At 42.4% G+C, this 18,252-nt stretch overlaps 1 protein-coding gene across 5 annotated transcripts in view; it reads right to left on the bottom strand.

Moving 5' to 3' along the window:
- Positions 1–18,252, bottom strand: part of SLCO2B1 (solute carrier organic anion transporter family member 2B1) — a 194,908-nt gene that overhangs the window by 105,414 nt on the left and 71,242 nt on the right. For 2 of the 5 annotated variants that reach the window (XM_075592777.1, XM_075592778.1), the window contains exon 3: positions 4,659–4,765. In XM_075592777.1, coding sequence (XP_075448892.1) covers positions 4,659–4,765 — 107 coding nt within the window. Of the gene's footprint in view, positions 1–4,658; positions 4,766–5,837; positions 6,073–10,246; positions 10,492–14,074; positions 14,369–18,252 lie in introns of those variants that run through there. The other 3 variants (XM_075592779.1, XM_075592780.1, XM_075592781.1) reach the window with 3 other exon arrangements.

Below are 18,252 nucleotides of genomic sequence, written 5' to 3'. Positions count from 1 at the left end.
CAAATTACTTTGGGAAAAGTACTTCATCCATTACGGGCTACCCAATCGAATACACTCCGATCAAGGGAGAGACTTTGAGAGCAAGTTAATCACAGAGCTCCTAAACTTGCTCAATATTCAGAGATCTCGCATAACTCCCTATCACCCTGAAGGAGACGCCCTGCCGGAAAGGTTCAACCAAACCTTACTGGATATGCTAGGCACTCTGAAGGGCTGCGAGAAGGCCGAATGGAGGAAGCATGTTGAGCCGTTGGAACACGTCTACAATTGTACCAGGCATGAATCCACGGGGTATACACCCTATTTCATGATGTTCGGCAGAGAGGCGTGACTGCCTGTGGACATTCGTCTCCTAGTATCCACTGACAGAGTACCGAATATGATGCACTACAAGTATGTGAAACGGCTCCAGGATAAGCTACGTAGAGCATATCAGTTGGCGGAACTTTGGCCTGGAGATGCAGTTCTCCTGCGAAATCTAGGATTTCCAGGAAAACAAAAAAGTTAGGAAACTGCTGGGGAGAAGCTCCCTTCGAGGTAGAGTCACAGGTGCTGGGCCTCCCTGTATATCACATCCGCGATGACGATGGAACGGTATGGTTCTGGCATAGGAATCACTTGCTACCTATTCCTCAAGTGGGGGAAAGTGAGCCTGAACCAGCTTCAGTAGTGTCGACAAGTGAGCCAGAGGAGTCCAGCGAAATTTTGGATACTGTAACGGCAAATGGCCAGGATTCTCTGGAAGGAACCTCTGCCACCCTAAGCGGAGACTGGTGGGCACCACCAGTAATGGGCCTGCTCCCTATGTACCTCCCCAGCTGCTTCAACAAGCTGAACACTTGACCCAAGGAGTCCAAGCTTTGTACCTGCTAGAGACTATCTGGCTCCAAATTCACACTCTATGAGAGGACCAGGGAATCAAGCTGATGGTAGCCTCTCCACCCAAGAAGACGTTGAAGAAGAGACTCATAGGAGTCATAGAGTGAGATGCCCCCCAATGAGAATGGCGTATGATTAATTAGGGGGACCTCACTACGAGTCCAGCAGCTGTCTCGGAGCAGGTTTGCCTGTGTTATGACCATGCTCAACGAATTGTTCAATCTTGTTTAGATGCTTATTGTACCGCTAAGTTGTATGTATTATGCATTTTTCATTGTACTGTATAAGATTGGTGTAGCATGTTGGATTTTCCACTAAGGGGAGGATGTAGTCGGATCCCCTTTTCCCCACCTCTGGTGCAAGGGAGCTAGCGGTTAGATGGCCAGTGCTCTGCATGATCGGGAGGTGGGGGTGGCCATCTTGAATGTCATGCATGCGCAGTAGGGCAAGGTGCGCATGTGCAGTGTGTGCATAGTGCGGCGATCATCTTAGAGTGGCTCCGCAAGACGCAGCGCAGGACTACAAGTCCCAGGATCCTCAGGGAGGGAGACACCACATGGGGAGTCCCGGCCATAAGGGCTCAAAGAGCAGGGGGAAAACAGGATATCCTCTGCGGCCTAAGGATACGCGCTCTAGTCGAACGGAGGGCGACAAGAGGGTAGGTAGTGTCAAGGAAGCATGCCTCCTGGACTAGGCCTAGTCTTGCCCATTAGGCTCCCGCTAGGCTCTGAGTCACTCCATAGAAGTGTTGAATGGAACGCCCCAGATAGGGACGCTTCCCCGTTTGTTATAGCAGTGCTGTTTCACCGGTGATCGGACTGCCACACAGTGTACTGTTTCTGGGACCAGGCCACAGGCCCATAGACAGTTTAGGTGAGATACTCCAGCTGGAGCTCGCCCCACAAGGTGGATAGGGACACATAAGGAGTGAGGGGATTGGTGTCGGAGGCCCCACGTTGTGGTTCCTGACTGATCCTTTGACCGATGGTGACACCTGGGTACAGGAGTGCCCAGGGAGGTATATAAGTGCACCAATGATTCACACAGGGGGTAGCACTACCTCATACTTTGGGTGGGACTGTACTATGGACACCAGGTGTTGCCAAGGGCACCCTCAGCACTTTCGGGGGACCCCATCCGGGTGTTGGGAATTGTGTTGTGTATTTCATTGGATATTGTATGTGGGTGTGTTTATTGTTATAGTGTGTGCATAAAAAAAGAAGTTATATTATACTCAGTGTATAGTGGTTATTGAGTCCTATGTGGGACCATCCCGCTCTGCTGGGATCCTTCATAGGTGGAGGCGCTACACAGAAAGAAAAGAGAGAGATCACCCCAGGCTCCCAGAAGAGGAGGCTTAGGCCTCCTGAGAGCCAACAGGTACAGCAGCATGCGTAGTTACCTTAGTCATAGGGAAAGGGGGCTACATCTGATTTTACCGGCAGTTTATAATCTGGTACTAATATCCACTAAATCCACATAATCTTAATTCCAAACCCGCTCCTTTACCATCACTGACAGGTGCATTCCCAGTGGGCTAGCTAAGCAATGATAAGTATCCCTAAAGCTAGCATCCTTCATCCCTCCGTCCTTTTTCTTGCCTTCAGTAATTGTCTCCCCATCTGCAGGAACCGCCACTAATGCCACCACTGCAGCCACCTCCACTACCTTATCCGTTCCTACAGCTGCTGACCCTTGCTTAAAGCACCTGCACTAATTCCCCCTTCTGCTGTCCCTACTACCACCAAAAGTACTACCACCACCGTGGGGCTCACCGCCAGTAGGGTCATCACGTAACTCCTGGCCACCATATCGCCTCCTCCTGCCCACATACACCCACCACTTATTTATCCCCCCACTGTGCCAACGCACCCTGTATCTGCTCCCTCCTTTGCCATCACTGTAGGAACAACTTCCCCAAGGCCTGAAACACCTCACCCGCTGCTCCCCTCCCCCGTTCCAGCCTTCGATCTCTGCACACCTATTTATCCCTAGACCCCCCCCCCCATGCCACCTGAAAACCCTGTATTTAATCCGCTCTCCTCGTCCCAATGTCCATCTGCGCCCTGGCGACGAGGTGACCACCCTCTCCCATGCATTTATTACCATGTCCTCCCCCCCACTATCCCCCTCTTCCCACCCTTGGCCTGACCTCATGACTCCTGAGGGGAGGGAGCCCTCGACCTTAAGCCGTGCCCCTCCCCCTACAGGTCCAGGACTTTCTATATCAATCTTGCCACTCTGAAGGAAGCGAGAAATTTATTTATTTGAATCGGTTTTGCATTTTGTACTTTACGGAGCATCTAGAATTCAGCTAGTATTGCAAAAATGTGAGTTTGAGCCTTTTTGGTAATTCCACCCAGATTTGCACAGCTGCTATGAAAGCTTCTGCTTTTGGACATGTGAGAAGGACTTACAAAATAGCAAAGCATGAAAATCCCATCGGAAAGGGCTCTTTTGACATGGAGGTGACACAAGCGGAGCTACTGTACTAGGATATCCCCCAGTGTCTGCTATGGTCTCGCTAGGGGGGGTCCATGCTTCTGCATTGGACCCCCTGTTGAGTTTATCCCCTGGCACCGGTGCAGCCATGGTCACATGACCGCAGCTTAACCTATTGCCGGAGACATTAAGGTTAGATACATTTGTAGCTTTCCAGCTGTTATACAAACATTGCATAGCAAATACATACACTCATTGATACACAGTGCAATCCATAGTACGACAGCCAATCAGATAAAAGTAGGACCAGTGACACTGTTGTATTGTTTAAATGGATTTTCCCACAGTTCTGTGACCATAAAACAGTATTTGCTCTACCAGTCCACTTGAGCACTTACAGTAATGTACATGTAGCCCTGTGTAATTTTGGGGTTACATGCCTTTCTCCTTCTGGGCAGTAATCCCTGTTAAGAGGGCAGGTTTGCCAGAAGTAATCATGAGGTTTTGCCCTCAACCCCCTGTGAGGTGTAATATGTAGTAAAGGAAGTGACAGCATGCTCCGTGTCCACTAACAGTGACACAGGGGTGGGCCTTCTGGAAGCTATATAATACGCATCACTTCCTAAAGTTAGTGTGTCTAGTTCAGTCAGTGAAGTGTCAGTGTCTGCAGTGAAGTCTGTCAAGTGTTGCAGAGTGTGACAAGCTGACCCCACACTGTGTCAGGGCTCTGGCACAGATTGTGGCCCTCCCTTAGGGGAGAGGTGGCAGAGATATCCATGTCTCTATTACAGAGTCAGGAGGGAACTGCCTTGAGGTGGGCAACTATGCTGATGTGCGGCTAAGTACCGGCTGCTATGATGGGCAGTCTGCCTATGAAGATGCAAATAAAGATGCCCTTGATTCAAATAACCTTCTTGCCTCAGACTGGAGTTAATCAGGGAGAAGCTGCACCCAGGGGTTCTCTTCCAGAGACTCCTCCCTGCTGTCGGGGGGATCTGGAAGGGATGGAGGCGCTGTACCAACTGTGAGTACGATCTCAGCACTACCTCACGAGCCAGTCGTGGTGAAATCCCCAATACCATAAAGTATGAGACTCAGGAGTCCTGTAAGCCAGCAGATGCACCACACAACATGACATGTAACTGGGGGCAGTTTTCTCACATAGGGGCCAGTATGAGAGGGGCCTGGGAAACACTGTTACATACACAAACTAGGTTTACACCTCTAAATCCATAAGGGGTTACATTTTTAATTACTGTAACAATAATTTGTGATATTAAAAACAATGAGTCCGGTACAAAAGCACAGACTGTAGCATGTAATTGTTAGTTTGTTACCTTGATGCTATTAAATGGATTCTTGCAGCATGCTGTCCTCGTTCTTTGGGATTCACAGTTATTGTTGGGGATTGTAGCTGTCATTCTGCTGATTCCACAGTATACGCCTATGAAAAGAGACCGGTGTTAATAGGAATGAAAGAGATCTATTTATTTATTTTTTTCTACGAGGAAGCTGCACGAAAGGCCAGTATTTCTTTATAGTGCTTTGTTGACTTCTCTTGCAACTAATGGTGTTTAGAGAAAGGTATTCATGCTAAATTTGGTGACATTATTTGTACATTTTTCTTTTGTTTACATTAGTATATATTTTTTAACGAATTGATTGTCCTCGACCCCACAGAGTTACGATGACAAATATATAATTACAAATACATGGTTACATTAAGTGAACAGAGTTTTACATTATGTATAAAGACATTGCATGCACAGTTAAAGATAAAATATGTTATACAGTAGGCGTATATGTAACAGTTACAGACCAGATGAAAATGTGAGACAGCTTTAGTTTTGAAAGATTTTAGACTGGTGGCGGCTGTGAGAGTATCGGGTAGACTGCTCCAAGTGTGAGATGCACGGTAAGAGAAGGAGGAGTGGCTGGATACTTTGCTTAACCTTGGGACCGTGAACAATCGTTTGGAGTCAGATCTCAGATGATATATGCTGCATGTGGGAGGGGTGAGGAGCTTGTTCAGAAACATGGGTAGCTTGCCCAGAAAGTATTTGAAGGTAAGACAGGAAAGATAAACTTTGCGCCTAGACTCAAGTGATGACCAATCTAGTTTTTTGACCATTTCGCAGTGATGTGTGTGTTATAGTTACTGTACGTTGGAGGACAAAGCTGTATATTGAATTTTAGAGAGTGTCAATTTTGCTAAGATGAGTTTGGGGTGCTGTACCATATACTATATCCCCATAATATGTTGTAAACTGAATATAAGCTCATAGGAAATCACACAGTGGTATGCAGTTCCCAAATGATTTAAATATATTTTGTTGAAAAATGGGGTACTGATCGGATTAAAACAGTTTGTGTGAACCTTCCACTGCTGGATATAACATATATAGAGGAAGCAAGAGGAGGGCACATTTATGGGGAAAGGTAAAAAATCAGTCCAGTGACTCCCTTGAGAGGCAAGTGTATTGACTCCACGGGATCACTGCACTTGGAAATCTTACCCCGTGTCTCTGGTATGCCCGGTGTGGAGCTTCCTGCTGCTCACAATGAATCGCCGTCTGACTCCTCTAAACAATTCAGCATTCTGTGATCAGAGTTTGTGAAAGAAGGCTCCATGCACCTGTGTGTGTCACTCCAATCGTAGAATATCAGAAAAAAGTTGTAGGATCGATAGGACTGTGCCCCTTGTGAAAAAAAGTTCAGAACTCACCAGCAATGAAAAAATTAAAAAGTTTATTTGCTACATATCAAACAATAGGAAAAAGATATCCAGACAGGACACAAAAATCTCCCACACGTTTCATGTCTACTCTGGCAATTTCACAAGGAGTATCAATACTCCTTCAGAAAGCACAAGAGTGAACGTCAAATGCGTAGGAGGAGATTTTGTGTCCTGTGTATCTTTGTCCTATTTTTTTAAAGATAGACTCTTTATTTTTTCATTGCTAGTGAGTTCTGTCCTTTTTCAAAAGGGGCAGCAGTCCCACCGATCCTACAACATTTTTCTACAATGTCCACATAGTCTGTAATTGGCATTAGCATCTGCTGTGAGATGCGTTTTATGATCAGCAAACTTAGGAAAGGATTTGTTGCTATAAAGTATACCTAGTTTAGCATAGGTTTTGGATGTCAGGGTATCAATGTGCAACCAAAATGTTAAATCGGAGTCAAACCATATGCCCAGATATTTAAAACTAGTAACAGGGTCTAGGATGGTATAAGAGTTGATTCTGATCTGAAGCTCTGTCACTGGAGTATTCAGATGAGGACGCCCTTCATGATTGCAGGGGTATGTATACAGTTTAATTTACTTTATTTATGCTGACTGCCTAATGTTTGATTTTATAATGGGCAAATTGTCATGGGAGACCAGGCATTTACACCTTTTTACCAGGATCATACATTGAGCAAAACAGGTAAAGTGAAATAAATTGTAGATTTATTTGCATAAATAGGCATACACACAATGATACACAAACTACATAAGAAATACACACTTACTTGGGACCTGGGGTAAAAAAAACTAGACTTTCCTAGCTGAACTGAACGTAAAACAAGAGTTTTTTAGTTGACCGGAACTAAGCCCGAAATGTCCTGGAACTCAAATCGGCATGAAGTTCCTGACGGCACCGCTCTCTTTCCTCCGGAGGACTTGAAATCACTTCACCGGGAGTTAGCTCCAAATCGGCTTGCAATCCTTGCCGCGACCGCTAAGTTCATTTTTGAGAACTTGGCCTTGAAATTTCTGAAGCCGGTCTCTTGCTATTTCTCAGAGAGCATCTTTAGTTACATTCAAATTTGCCACTGCTGTTCTGGTGCTTAGAATCTCTTGAACTGATTGGCTGAGGGATTCTTATAGTATTTCTGAGCATTCACGAAATACTCCAGCCAATCCCAGCATGGGAACTTTCTAACCAGCCAATCAGAGTGATGCAAGTCTTGTGAAGCCGGGCAAGCACGGATTCTGAATCAGCCAAGGGCATGCGCAAGTTTGCTACCTCTGCCACTTTCTATTTAGAAGCCTCCTGCTGGGTCTAGTTCCTGCATGTCTTTTGGGGCAAATGGTAGTCAGTCTGGAGGACTTCCATTCATCCCAGGACATGGGTACTTGAGCCTAGCCCTCCTGCCCAAATGGTCTTCACACCTCAAGCATCCTCTGTGGCTTTCATGTCCAATGTCTGAGCAGACTTACTGGCACCAAGTTGGTAGCCCAGTGGCCTGTAAGAACATTGGATCTGAAAGTCCTAGCTCATAATACTGTGCACACAACATATATGTATTTTAAAACACGCTGTTAATAAAATATACACATTAAACCTTCCTAAGTCTTCTAGTATGGGAAATAAAATAAAAAGCTGCACTTTATTTCTTACTAGCCATATTCCCCATACACTATAAAATAGACTTTTAAAACTCCTCACAACTTATGTATGGTTGGAGTACCCCAGAACCTCAATACAGTTTCTGGGTGACCTGGGCATTAATTGGGCATTCCCTTAACCTAGGGACCCCTTAACAGTTTTAGGGACACCTCACATCCCTATGTCCCACTTATCTTTCTGGTCTGTGCTGAAGCAGGGAATCCTAGCAGTGAGTCGCACAAGCAATTTCAAGGGGAGATATTGCCAGGACAATGGAACTATATGTATCTGGGAATCCGACTTGATTCCCGGGTACATTTTTGGGGTATCCAGCAACTAACACATTCTAACAACCTTTTCTCTGCAAACCCCCTCTTGAAACTCATAGCCCAGCAATCTCTGATCAACCCCTTACCAATTAATGGGTTAAGCCACTCTCTCCCTAACCACCCACCCAGGCCCACTATACCCACCCTGTAACCATTGTTGGTACAGTGGTATATCATGCCCATATAATATGGGCATAAGCCACTATAGCAGTTAGTGGGCAACCGAATCAAAAAGCATGAAGACCAAAAATACACAATAATAAAAAATATACACAAGCACCTGAACACCCCAACAATAAAATAACTAAAAGGCTAATAGTAAGCCACATCAATAACATGAATCTATCTCCAAAACAGCACAATAAAAAAATCTGTTATTCCAAAATATAAGAATACAATTCAATAAAAACCTAGCAAAGCAAACTTTTCAAGAAATAAAATCACTAGCCAGTGTAAGGGGGTCACTCCCGGTATCCCTGATTTTCATTTGCCCCTTGTCTTACCCCTGTGGCAGTGGGGGAAGGGGACGGCGACTTTGCCCGGTGGGCACCGCCATCTTGGTTGTGGCGCGAGGTTCGCGCAATGCGCAGAGGTTGGCAAGGGTAGCGGTGGCCATTACAAGTGTGCAGGAGCTCTGGGAAGTTGCGCAGGCGCAGTTAAGCGTAGCGGTGGCCATTGCAGCTTCGCACAGGCGCTGGGGAGATCGCGCATGCGGTTCCCATAGGAAAGAGGTCCTGAGTGGACTACATCTCCCAGCAGCCTCTGGGGAATGCCCTATGATCCCTGTCACATGCAGTCAGACAGCCACTAAGGCTGACAGATTCTCATGCTGCAAAGAAGATACAATGTTGTATGCAGACAGGGATTGTTCAGTCAGGCTGAGGACACAGAGGGGAAAAGAAGGGGGGCAGAGAGCTGCAAGCTTCTGCCCTAGGCCAGAAATACCCAGGCTAGAGTTGAGGCCCTGACTCCCCACTATTGAGGGTGGGTGTTCATAGGGACAGGCTCTTAGGTAAGGACCCTGTGCCCCTTCAGCTGTGTGTTTAGCAGGGACCTAGTGACAGTACCTGTGCAGTTCATTAGTGTATGGAGAGAGAGAGACCCTGTGGAGTCCATTAGTGCAGGGACCAGTGATAGTGTTGCTGCATGTTCCTGTAAGCTGTGTTGCTGATACAGAGACTGTCCTTATGGTGGGACGTTCGGCTGGACCCCATCCCACGCGGAGGTACAGATCAGCGCTGGTAGACCCTTTGCGAAGACACCCAGGTGTAGAGACACCTGGGCATGTATTTACAGCCTTCCACACGTGCACCAACTTTAACTTGCTCCTCACATGTGACAGGCCTGTTCACACACTTGGGTGGGCTTGGACACTCTGGACACAGGGTTGGGAAGGGGGTGTAAGGGTATAGTCCAGCAGGGGCTAAGAAGGTATAGCCCAGTTAGGGGCAAGGTTATAGTTGCCAGCTAGTGGCAGAGGGTGGTACATATATCTTGTTGTTTATTGCTGATGTATGTGTTAAGTTACATTCTGCATATAGTAAAGACCGTTGCTATTTTACATCCAGTGGATGTGTTCATTTGTATGTGTCCTGCGAGGAACAACTCCCGCTCTGCTGGGAGCCATCGCAGGAGGCGGCGCTGCACCATATAGTATTGTTCAGGAGGATACACCCCAGGCTCTCATTGGCGGAGGCTCAGGCCTCCTGTGAGCCTAACAGGTAAAGCACCACACCTAGTAACATATAGGTCCCCCCTCATATACACTCTATATGCGATTGGGTGGGGGAATACCTGTTACACAAAACAAGCAATTCAATACATAAAAGCAGTAGCCAGCAAATCAATTAATTAATTTAAACCACTTGCCAACAATTCCATAAATTAATAAAACCACTAGGCAACACATCAATTAAAACCAGTAGTCAACAAAAGAAATAATGAAATAAAAACGCTAACAATCGGAATATGAAATTTAAAAAAAGCCATCCAAATTACAAACGATTTAAGCCAAACAATAAACAGAAAAAGAAAAAACAACAATCAATAGAAAAAAAGCATTTGCCAAAAAATGCATTGGCTGTCACTGTATTTATCTGTACCCTAAACGGGCACAGATTAATACATTATCAGTCAATGGGCAAAGAAAAAAGAAAAAGAAAACAATACAATAAAAAAACCTGTAAAAAGACATTTACATACATTCAATATTTTTCTTACCTTTAGAAGCATTGACACTCTGAATCACTGCATTTCTGCAATCTCTTGTACCGCGGCAACATCATCAAAGTCAATCCAACGCCATCCACCTTGAAGATCCGGAACAGGTAACAAAATTATTTTTCCTTTTATCTTCTATCACCTTCTTCTATCTTCGTCTGTCATTATTTATTTTCTTTAATATTCTATCTTCTGTCATCATAAGTCAATCCAACCGCATGGTAAGTCCCAATGGATGTTGTCTCGTTGTCTTCCTCCTTTTAAATGAGGCATCCCGGCTTTATATAGGGCCTGTGATGTCACATTTCAGGTCAGATGGTACAGCTCCAATCTGATTGTATCATGTGCCCGCCTCTTTTTTATTTTTTAAGGATGTGATGTCATCTCCAAGGGAGGTACGTCAAATCCTTAAAACCACATGGCTATATCACATGGTATTACAGCCAATGGGATTGAAGACAATCCCATTGGTTGCTACACCATGTGATAGGTCATGGTGGGATGTGACATAACTTTAAGGGATTACTTCACATCGTTTTACCCCTGTTGGGGCGGGATGGAGGGGGTGTATTTATTTAAATGTATTGCAAAAACAATTTGGCCACAGGATTTGTACCACAGGCCAGCGGGGACCCACAGACACCACCTGAGGACCCCCTACACCCATGCGGCCACCCGTGGGCCTACAGACACACACAGGAAACTCCTGAGGACCCCCGGACACCGCGGGGACCATCCAAGAGCCCGCAGAGACCACCTGAGGACCCCAGACACCCGCGGCCTCTGGTATCAATCATGTGGGGTAGAGGAGGTGGATATTAGTGTTTATTGTGGGTAGCGGGGTTGGGCGAAGGGGGTATTTGGCCCTTGGTGGGTAGTGGGAGGGGTTAACCCCTTTGTTGCCTTAGCGATTACCCGCTAAGGTAATGAAATTGCCTGTAAATGCATTTTTATTGCATCGGACGGAAGCCGGGGGTCTCTGCTGCTGATATTAATGGGTATCAGCTCCGGAGACTCCCGGCATTCAATCTGATGCAGGAAAAAAGCTTTTTTATAAGTCCCGTCTCGCCGCTTCTCAGCAGGTTCTCACCACCTTCATGCCAACTTTTCCTGGCGTGAGGATTTTGGGAGAAACTTCTTTGTAGAATGGGACCTTATGGATTCGTTTGCCGTATAAAAGATGCTTACTGAAGCATTTTAAACATGCATCTCTATACACCAATATATCAAAGCAGTTTGAACTTCTTATTAATCATACTGTAATGGTGGCTTCAAAATTGTGAAACTCATTCTGCTACTTTAAAAAAAAAATGATTTATGCACTGTAATCATCTGCCAATTGTGGTGTGAAATCCTATCACTTCAACAAGTTTATAACAGTTTACACCGTAGTAAAACTAAGCAGTAAAAAAACATTTGGAGCTGGGCATCTAGATGCATTTTTCAGCACCTTTATAGTTAGTCCTTCAATGTCTTTCCGTGATCATACAATACATTTTAATATACAGTTAGAGAACTTGTGCAGTATGTTTACAAGATACAGGGGATAATTCTGCTTGATATCGATTTACTCCATCGGTTTCAAAGAATGCAGCTCTGTCAAACAGACGCACCCTAAACTTTGCTGTTTTCCCACATAGCAGAATCATTTCAGCAGTTTATGGCACTGCAAACATTTCTGCTTTAGATAACAGTGTAGAAGGTGATGGACAGAGACACAAAAGTTCAAACATTTCATAATGTGTGCCTACAACCCTGAAAAAACAAGAAAATAGGGGCGCCCTAACCTCTATGCATAGTGATAAAAAATATAAATCACGATACAAATTAACATGAAATACAGCGGGGCCCTGGGTATATGGCGGGTTCCGTTCCAGGGGCCCGCCGTATAGTGAAAATCGCCGGAAAACGGATCCGGCGATTTTCAGTTCTGTGCATGCACAGAACAGCGTTTTTGCCGTTCTGCGCATGCGCGGCCTATGGTCTGCGTGCGCAAACTACGGTATGCGTGCGCTGACACCGGTCTTCGCATGCGCGCCGGGCGCAACCGCCGTTCTCCGCATGCGCGAGTGAAAATAAAAGATGGCGGCCCCCTTCTCGGTGCCGCCGTATCGGCGGATCGCCGAAAAGTGAATACAGTCATACAGTACAATGCTGACGCTGATTAATGAGAGATAATGTTCTTTAATATGTAACTAGCAGAGATTAGATACGTTTATTCTTCAATCAAATGCACAGTAGGGTTCTAGGAAATATTCCAAGAACTGTTAACATTGATCTGATCAAAGTACATGAAATAGCAGTGTTCTTTAGCTGGGAAATATGTGAATAACATTATGTTAAACAAGGCAGAACAGTTCTTTGGATCCAGCTAACATGAATTAAGGTGTTCATGATGGATTCATATGGGATTTCGATTGCCAAGTGGCACTTGGATAGTTGTCAAGATTGTAAATCCCTTTGGGCTGTAGGTTTCTTTCTCTGAGTTTATTCCACACGCAAAAAGCTAAGAGCCTGTAGGATTTGATTCTGCTTTTCATACAATTATATGAAAATGTTTAACTCCAGTAATCTATGCATTGCATGCATTATATGATGTCGCACAATGTACAAAATAAACAATTGTAGAAAATACTCCACAGAAAATGACCGTTTCTATCTAAGGAAATACACGAGAAGAGCAGATATAAGTACATTTTATAGAAGATCAAGCAGCAAAAAAAAAAAAGCAGTGAGGCGGTGCACTGCAAAAAGTTGGCAAGCACAGATTAAATTAAAAGAAGTTTCTTGGGCTCGTGACCACATGGAGGATAACAGGCAAAGTATCTCTTACATGTTTGGCGCCTGTAAGCTCTTTATCAAAGAGTAGTAAATGATAGTGTTTCATTAATGTAAATAATGAACATAATTTCTGAAAATGTGTAATGTGTAATGTGTTAATTTTTTTTATATAAAACCTTACCAGATATGAATATAAACCAAACTCTTGGTGCCTTTATATATACTGTATGTAAAACAATGTTCTTAATACTGAATGTGTATTAAACATGACACTAGCCTTCTTTTATATTGTTTTTGTACAGGTTTAGAAACTGGAGTTGCTATTAACAGGACAGTCTCTCCTAGTTTGTATGTATTTATCAAGCTGATCTGCATCACATTAAGATGTGGGGCATGGATTCTTTTAATCTATTGTTTACTTTTATATCTGATGTGGTCATCGTTTTTGTTATATAAATATATGTGTGTATATATATATATATATATATATATATATATAAAAATATATAAATACATGTCAATAATTTTCAATAATCGTAGATTATATATTATTTATCTAGTATTAGCTATATACTGTACTCAGTGATTTATAGAAATTGTATACAAAACAGCATGTATATATATATATCATTATATACATATATATGTATATATATATATATATATATATACATGCTGTTTTGTATACAATTTCTATAAATCACTGAGTACAGTATATAGCTAATACTAGATAAATAATATATAATCTACGATTATTGAAAGTTGTCAAAAGGAGCTAAAGGGGGAGTTACTGTAAGAGAAGTAATTTTCTATGCACCAACATTCCTAGTTTTTACTATTGCACTGTTATATTTAAAGAACTAAATGTTCTTTAGTACTAAAATGTATCAAACTTGATTAGCTCTTTTAACACTGAAAGTATTTTAAAACATTTGACGCAAACAACAAAGGCGTTGGTCACGTACAGTGCGTGCTAAATGGTGAAAGACTAATGTTTCTAAAATCACATTCCAGGCAAGTGAGGTTATATACAGTATTGGATCTTACCTAGGAAATGTGGTGAAGGCTAAAACAGGACACAAGTGCAGACTGCCGAATTCCAGCCAGTATCCTGTTTATGAGAAATTCAGCTTCATGAACTCAATGGCTATATTTTAGAAACGGGGTATTTTTTCTCTGTACTTGTAGCTCCTTTTGGTGGATCAGAAACATATTCTGTATTAACGCAATATGCCAGGAATATGGAGGAAGGTGTCTTATTCCCCAGAAATTACTGCTATGAACTCTTCTTTAGCACATCTCCAATAACTGGAACTGAAATGCACACAAGATACAGTACAATTCCAGTGGATCAACAACTCGCATGAACTTGACACTCATGTTTATCTTCTGCCTGATGACTTCTAACCTTTAGACAAAAAGTAAACCAGAATTGCAGCATTCATGCCTTTATAGCCAACCATTGCACAGTACCCGAGGCTATGGAAGGGTGAGAGGCACCAGTAGCTTTAGTTTATCCCATGTATAGCCAAAGAGGTAAAGCGAAAAATTCAGCAGCGCACATCCAATGGAGCCAGGTATGAATAATATATAAAAAAATACTTTATTTAACAATTAAACATCACCAAAGAGGTGTTAGAAACCCTTCTTGGTGATGTTTAATTGTTAAATAAAGTATATACAGCTCAAACCCATTATAAAGCGATCCGTTACAACGCAAATTCGCTTATAACGCGATGCAAGCGTGGCTCCAAATTTTAGTATCTATGAATACTTTACAACACGGATATTGGTATCTTAAATACTTTATTGTACAATTGTACATTATTTCTAACGCGATCCGCTTATAGCGCGATGTGATTCTTTGGAGCCCAAGCACAGCGTTATAAGGGGGTTGAGCTGTATTGTTATATTATTCATACCTGGCTCCCGTGGCTGTACGCTGCTGATTTTTTCGCTTTACCTGCTTGAATCTATCTACTTGCGGCTGGTCACGCCACATTAGGACATCAAGGAAACTCTAGGAGTGGGTTAGGATGTATCTTTCACTCCAAAGGACACTTTCAAGGAGGGAACATGTGAGTTATTTTTGTCTTATTCAACCCTATCATTGTCTTACCACCAAGGAGGCTGCAACTTTCTGGAGGTAACATTTTAGTTACAAGACTTCTCACGCATTCTCACTCTGTTACCCACTCCGATACTAATGCGTTTGCCCTATTCCAGCACCTAGAGGACAGTAATGGTATCACAATACATACATACATAAATGTAATACAAATTGGGATTAAAAAGTACAACCTAACAAATGCTTGTCTGTCCGTCAATCGGAAGAAACGCGTACTTGTAGGGCACGTGGTTTCAAGGAGCTACGTTTGGTGAAATAGCTTGTGTGTCTGCTGCCAGGAGAGGGAGGACGTTCCCTGAGCCACACACAGCATCTAAAGCTGGAACAATAGACTGTATACCTGAATTTCTGGAGGGACATCTGACTGTGATGCACCGGTAGCAGTGAGGTCTGATGTACTGAAGTAAACATTCGGCGAGCAGCTACTTGTTGGCACATGGGTTTACCCATACAATGCTTAATTTGCATTGACAAATTGTAAGTGTGCATTTGTCGTGTGATTTTTTATTAAATTTTTGTTACCAGATTTTACACATGGATCGGTCGCTTTTCTCTTGTTTCTCCAATATATATATATATATATATATATATACACACACACACACACATACACACACACACACACGCTTGCCAACAGAAAGCACCCAAAATAAATTAAGCTAAAATAATAATCTAAGTCAATATCAAGACTTAACCTATTAGGTGTTCAATGAGAGTATCCAGAAGGTCTCTCTCTATTTTAATTTTATATATATATTTTTATATATATATATATATATATATATATATATATATATCCACCTCTATCACTTTGGGCAATGGTCTCTAATAATCATTCCTGTCACATCTTTATTGTGATAATTTAAAAAATGTTTAGAGAGGCCATGTTTTAAAATGCCAGCCAGAATATTAAGCCTGTGTTACAAAAATCTCATTTTTATATTCACTTTAGTTCGTCCCACATACTGTGTGTGACGTGGCCATTCCAAAATATACATAACAGAGGCTGAATTGCAGTTTATAAAGCTTTTATGTCAATTATCTTTCCTGTACAACTTGAGGTGATCTTTTTTGGTTCTTTCCGGACAGTACATTGAAACATCCCGTTCCTTTTGGCATACTACATGGAAACGTTGATGTGATCCATTGTGGATTTCTCCATTGGCTGGGTGCCAGGTGATTCTTCAAACATCATTTTTTTCTTTATATGATTGTCAGAAAAAAATTAGCTGAGTATTTCATCTTCATTCAAAATGTTCCCAGGTTTTTTAAAATGTCTTTGTTTTTCATGGTCCGCTGTTGAACCTCCAACACCAACTTGAGAGGTCCCACAGCAGATATTTTGGTTACCCCAATTCAACTCTTTTTTTGATCCCATTCACACAGTGCTTTATTCATCAATCCTGTTGTTGGGTGAAGTATTTGTATATTTATTTTTATGTCTCGTGCATTGTGCTTTCCTTTGTTTGTTTTTTTGAGGTACAAAAAAGGTACATGTGCCTACTATATGGTACATGTTGTTTGTGTATGTATATAGATGTAACCCCATGTGTGATGCCAGCAGCACACTCACACTGCCTCCTATCAGATTTCTCTCCAGTTTGCCTTGGGCATGTGACTTGTGATGGACATAGGATCGGACATAGTTGTTTTCTTCTCCCCTTCCACATTTAAAACATACAATGCTCTCACCTGACTTCTTTTACACATTTTGATATCTGGATCTCGCATTGGTTTCCTAAAGCAAAGGCAAGACTCAACTTCTCTACAGTCCTGGGATGGAAAAAGATGACTGCCTGCAAGTTGTATGCAATATGTCTGCTCTAAATACAGAGAGGACGAAAGCTTTTAAAAAAAAACACTCTTTTAAAAAATAAAGCAGAACTGTATGTTTGTAAGAAAATACATTGTGGGGCTTTGTGTTTATGAATAATAAAGAGTGATACTTTGTGTTTGTAAATAAAAACACTAGTGGCCCTCCTTGCCACGGTTGGTAGCCACGTAATTGTACTTCAAAGAATGACTGGTTATGTAAAATAAAATAGCTTAATAATTCAAACCTTGTTTCAGGTAAACAAGACCTCTATCATACTAATGCCGGTCTCCTTTTATCATCATCTACAGACACAATATAACATTGGGTAGGGGAATTTCACCTTGAACCTCTGGCAGAGAAAGAGTTAAAAAGTTCTGACTCAAAAAAACAAAAACAAAAGACCAAACATACACTGTAGTTCTATGAATACGGCATGTCCTATGCTGTACATGCCAGCATGGAGTACTGTTATCACGCACCTCGCTGTGCAAAGTCATAAATTCCGGTTATTATGAAAGATGTTGTATCAGATCATGTGCCTGTATTTCTTGTTATTTTCCTTTAGTATAAAGTCCACTCTGTAGCTCTTTCATCACTAGTCAAATAAAAGACCGGATTGCCTGCAATTCATGAAATACTAGTAATAGTTTCCATTTTACAAGCTCAGCCTAGATCTGAGATATGCAAACTGAGGACAGGCAATATAACATAGTCGGGGTTATCTTTTGAAGTTTGCCAGCTGACGAACTGTGCAAAATAATTAATCAAAGGAAAAACTACAATTGCTTTCAATGAGATTCCTTTACTTTGATTGATCTGGTGCTGTGTTTTGTCCTGTTTTCCCCCAATTTTGCAGCCAGGGACTTGAGCACTGTAAAGAGTTCCCTACACGTGATCCCCTCCACGCATTGTTATCTAAGCTAGTGACTTGACACATTTTTCAGTGCACCCGGGGCAGAGAAATGACTGCCTAATGATGATTTAGGTTTTTCTTTCCTTTCACCTTTTACCCAGGTTGATTACCGAATGCAGATTGTATCTCTACAGCTCATCAGTGAGGCTGAAAATATGATTTCTGGGAGTCACAAAATCAGTTAAAAGTGCATCAAAATCGTATGCCAAGTTCAACTTCACGTAAACCTAAAATAACTCTTATTAGTGTTAGCACAGAATTAATAAATATTCATGACTGAAATGTTTTTATATGTATAAATCCAAAAATATGTTTTACACAGTATAGGTGTTTCATTATATTGGTTAACTAAATGTATTATTTTCCCA

The sequence above is a fragment of the Ascaphus truei genome, chromosome 3 (genome assembly GCF_040206685.1).
Source record: "Ascaphus truei isolate aAscTru1 chromosome 3, aAscTru1.hap1, whole genome shotgun sequence".
In the NCBI taxonomy this organism is placed as follows: Eukaryota; Metazoa; Chordata; class Amphibia; order Anura; family Ascaphidae; genus Ascaphus; species Ascaphus truei.
The sequence above is the reverse complement of the archived record's forward strand: the minus strand, read 5'-3'. Positions and strand labels throughout refer to the sequence as shown.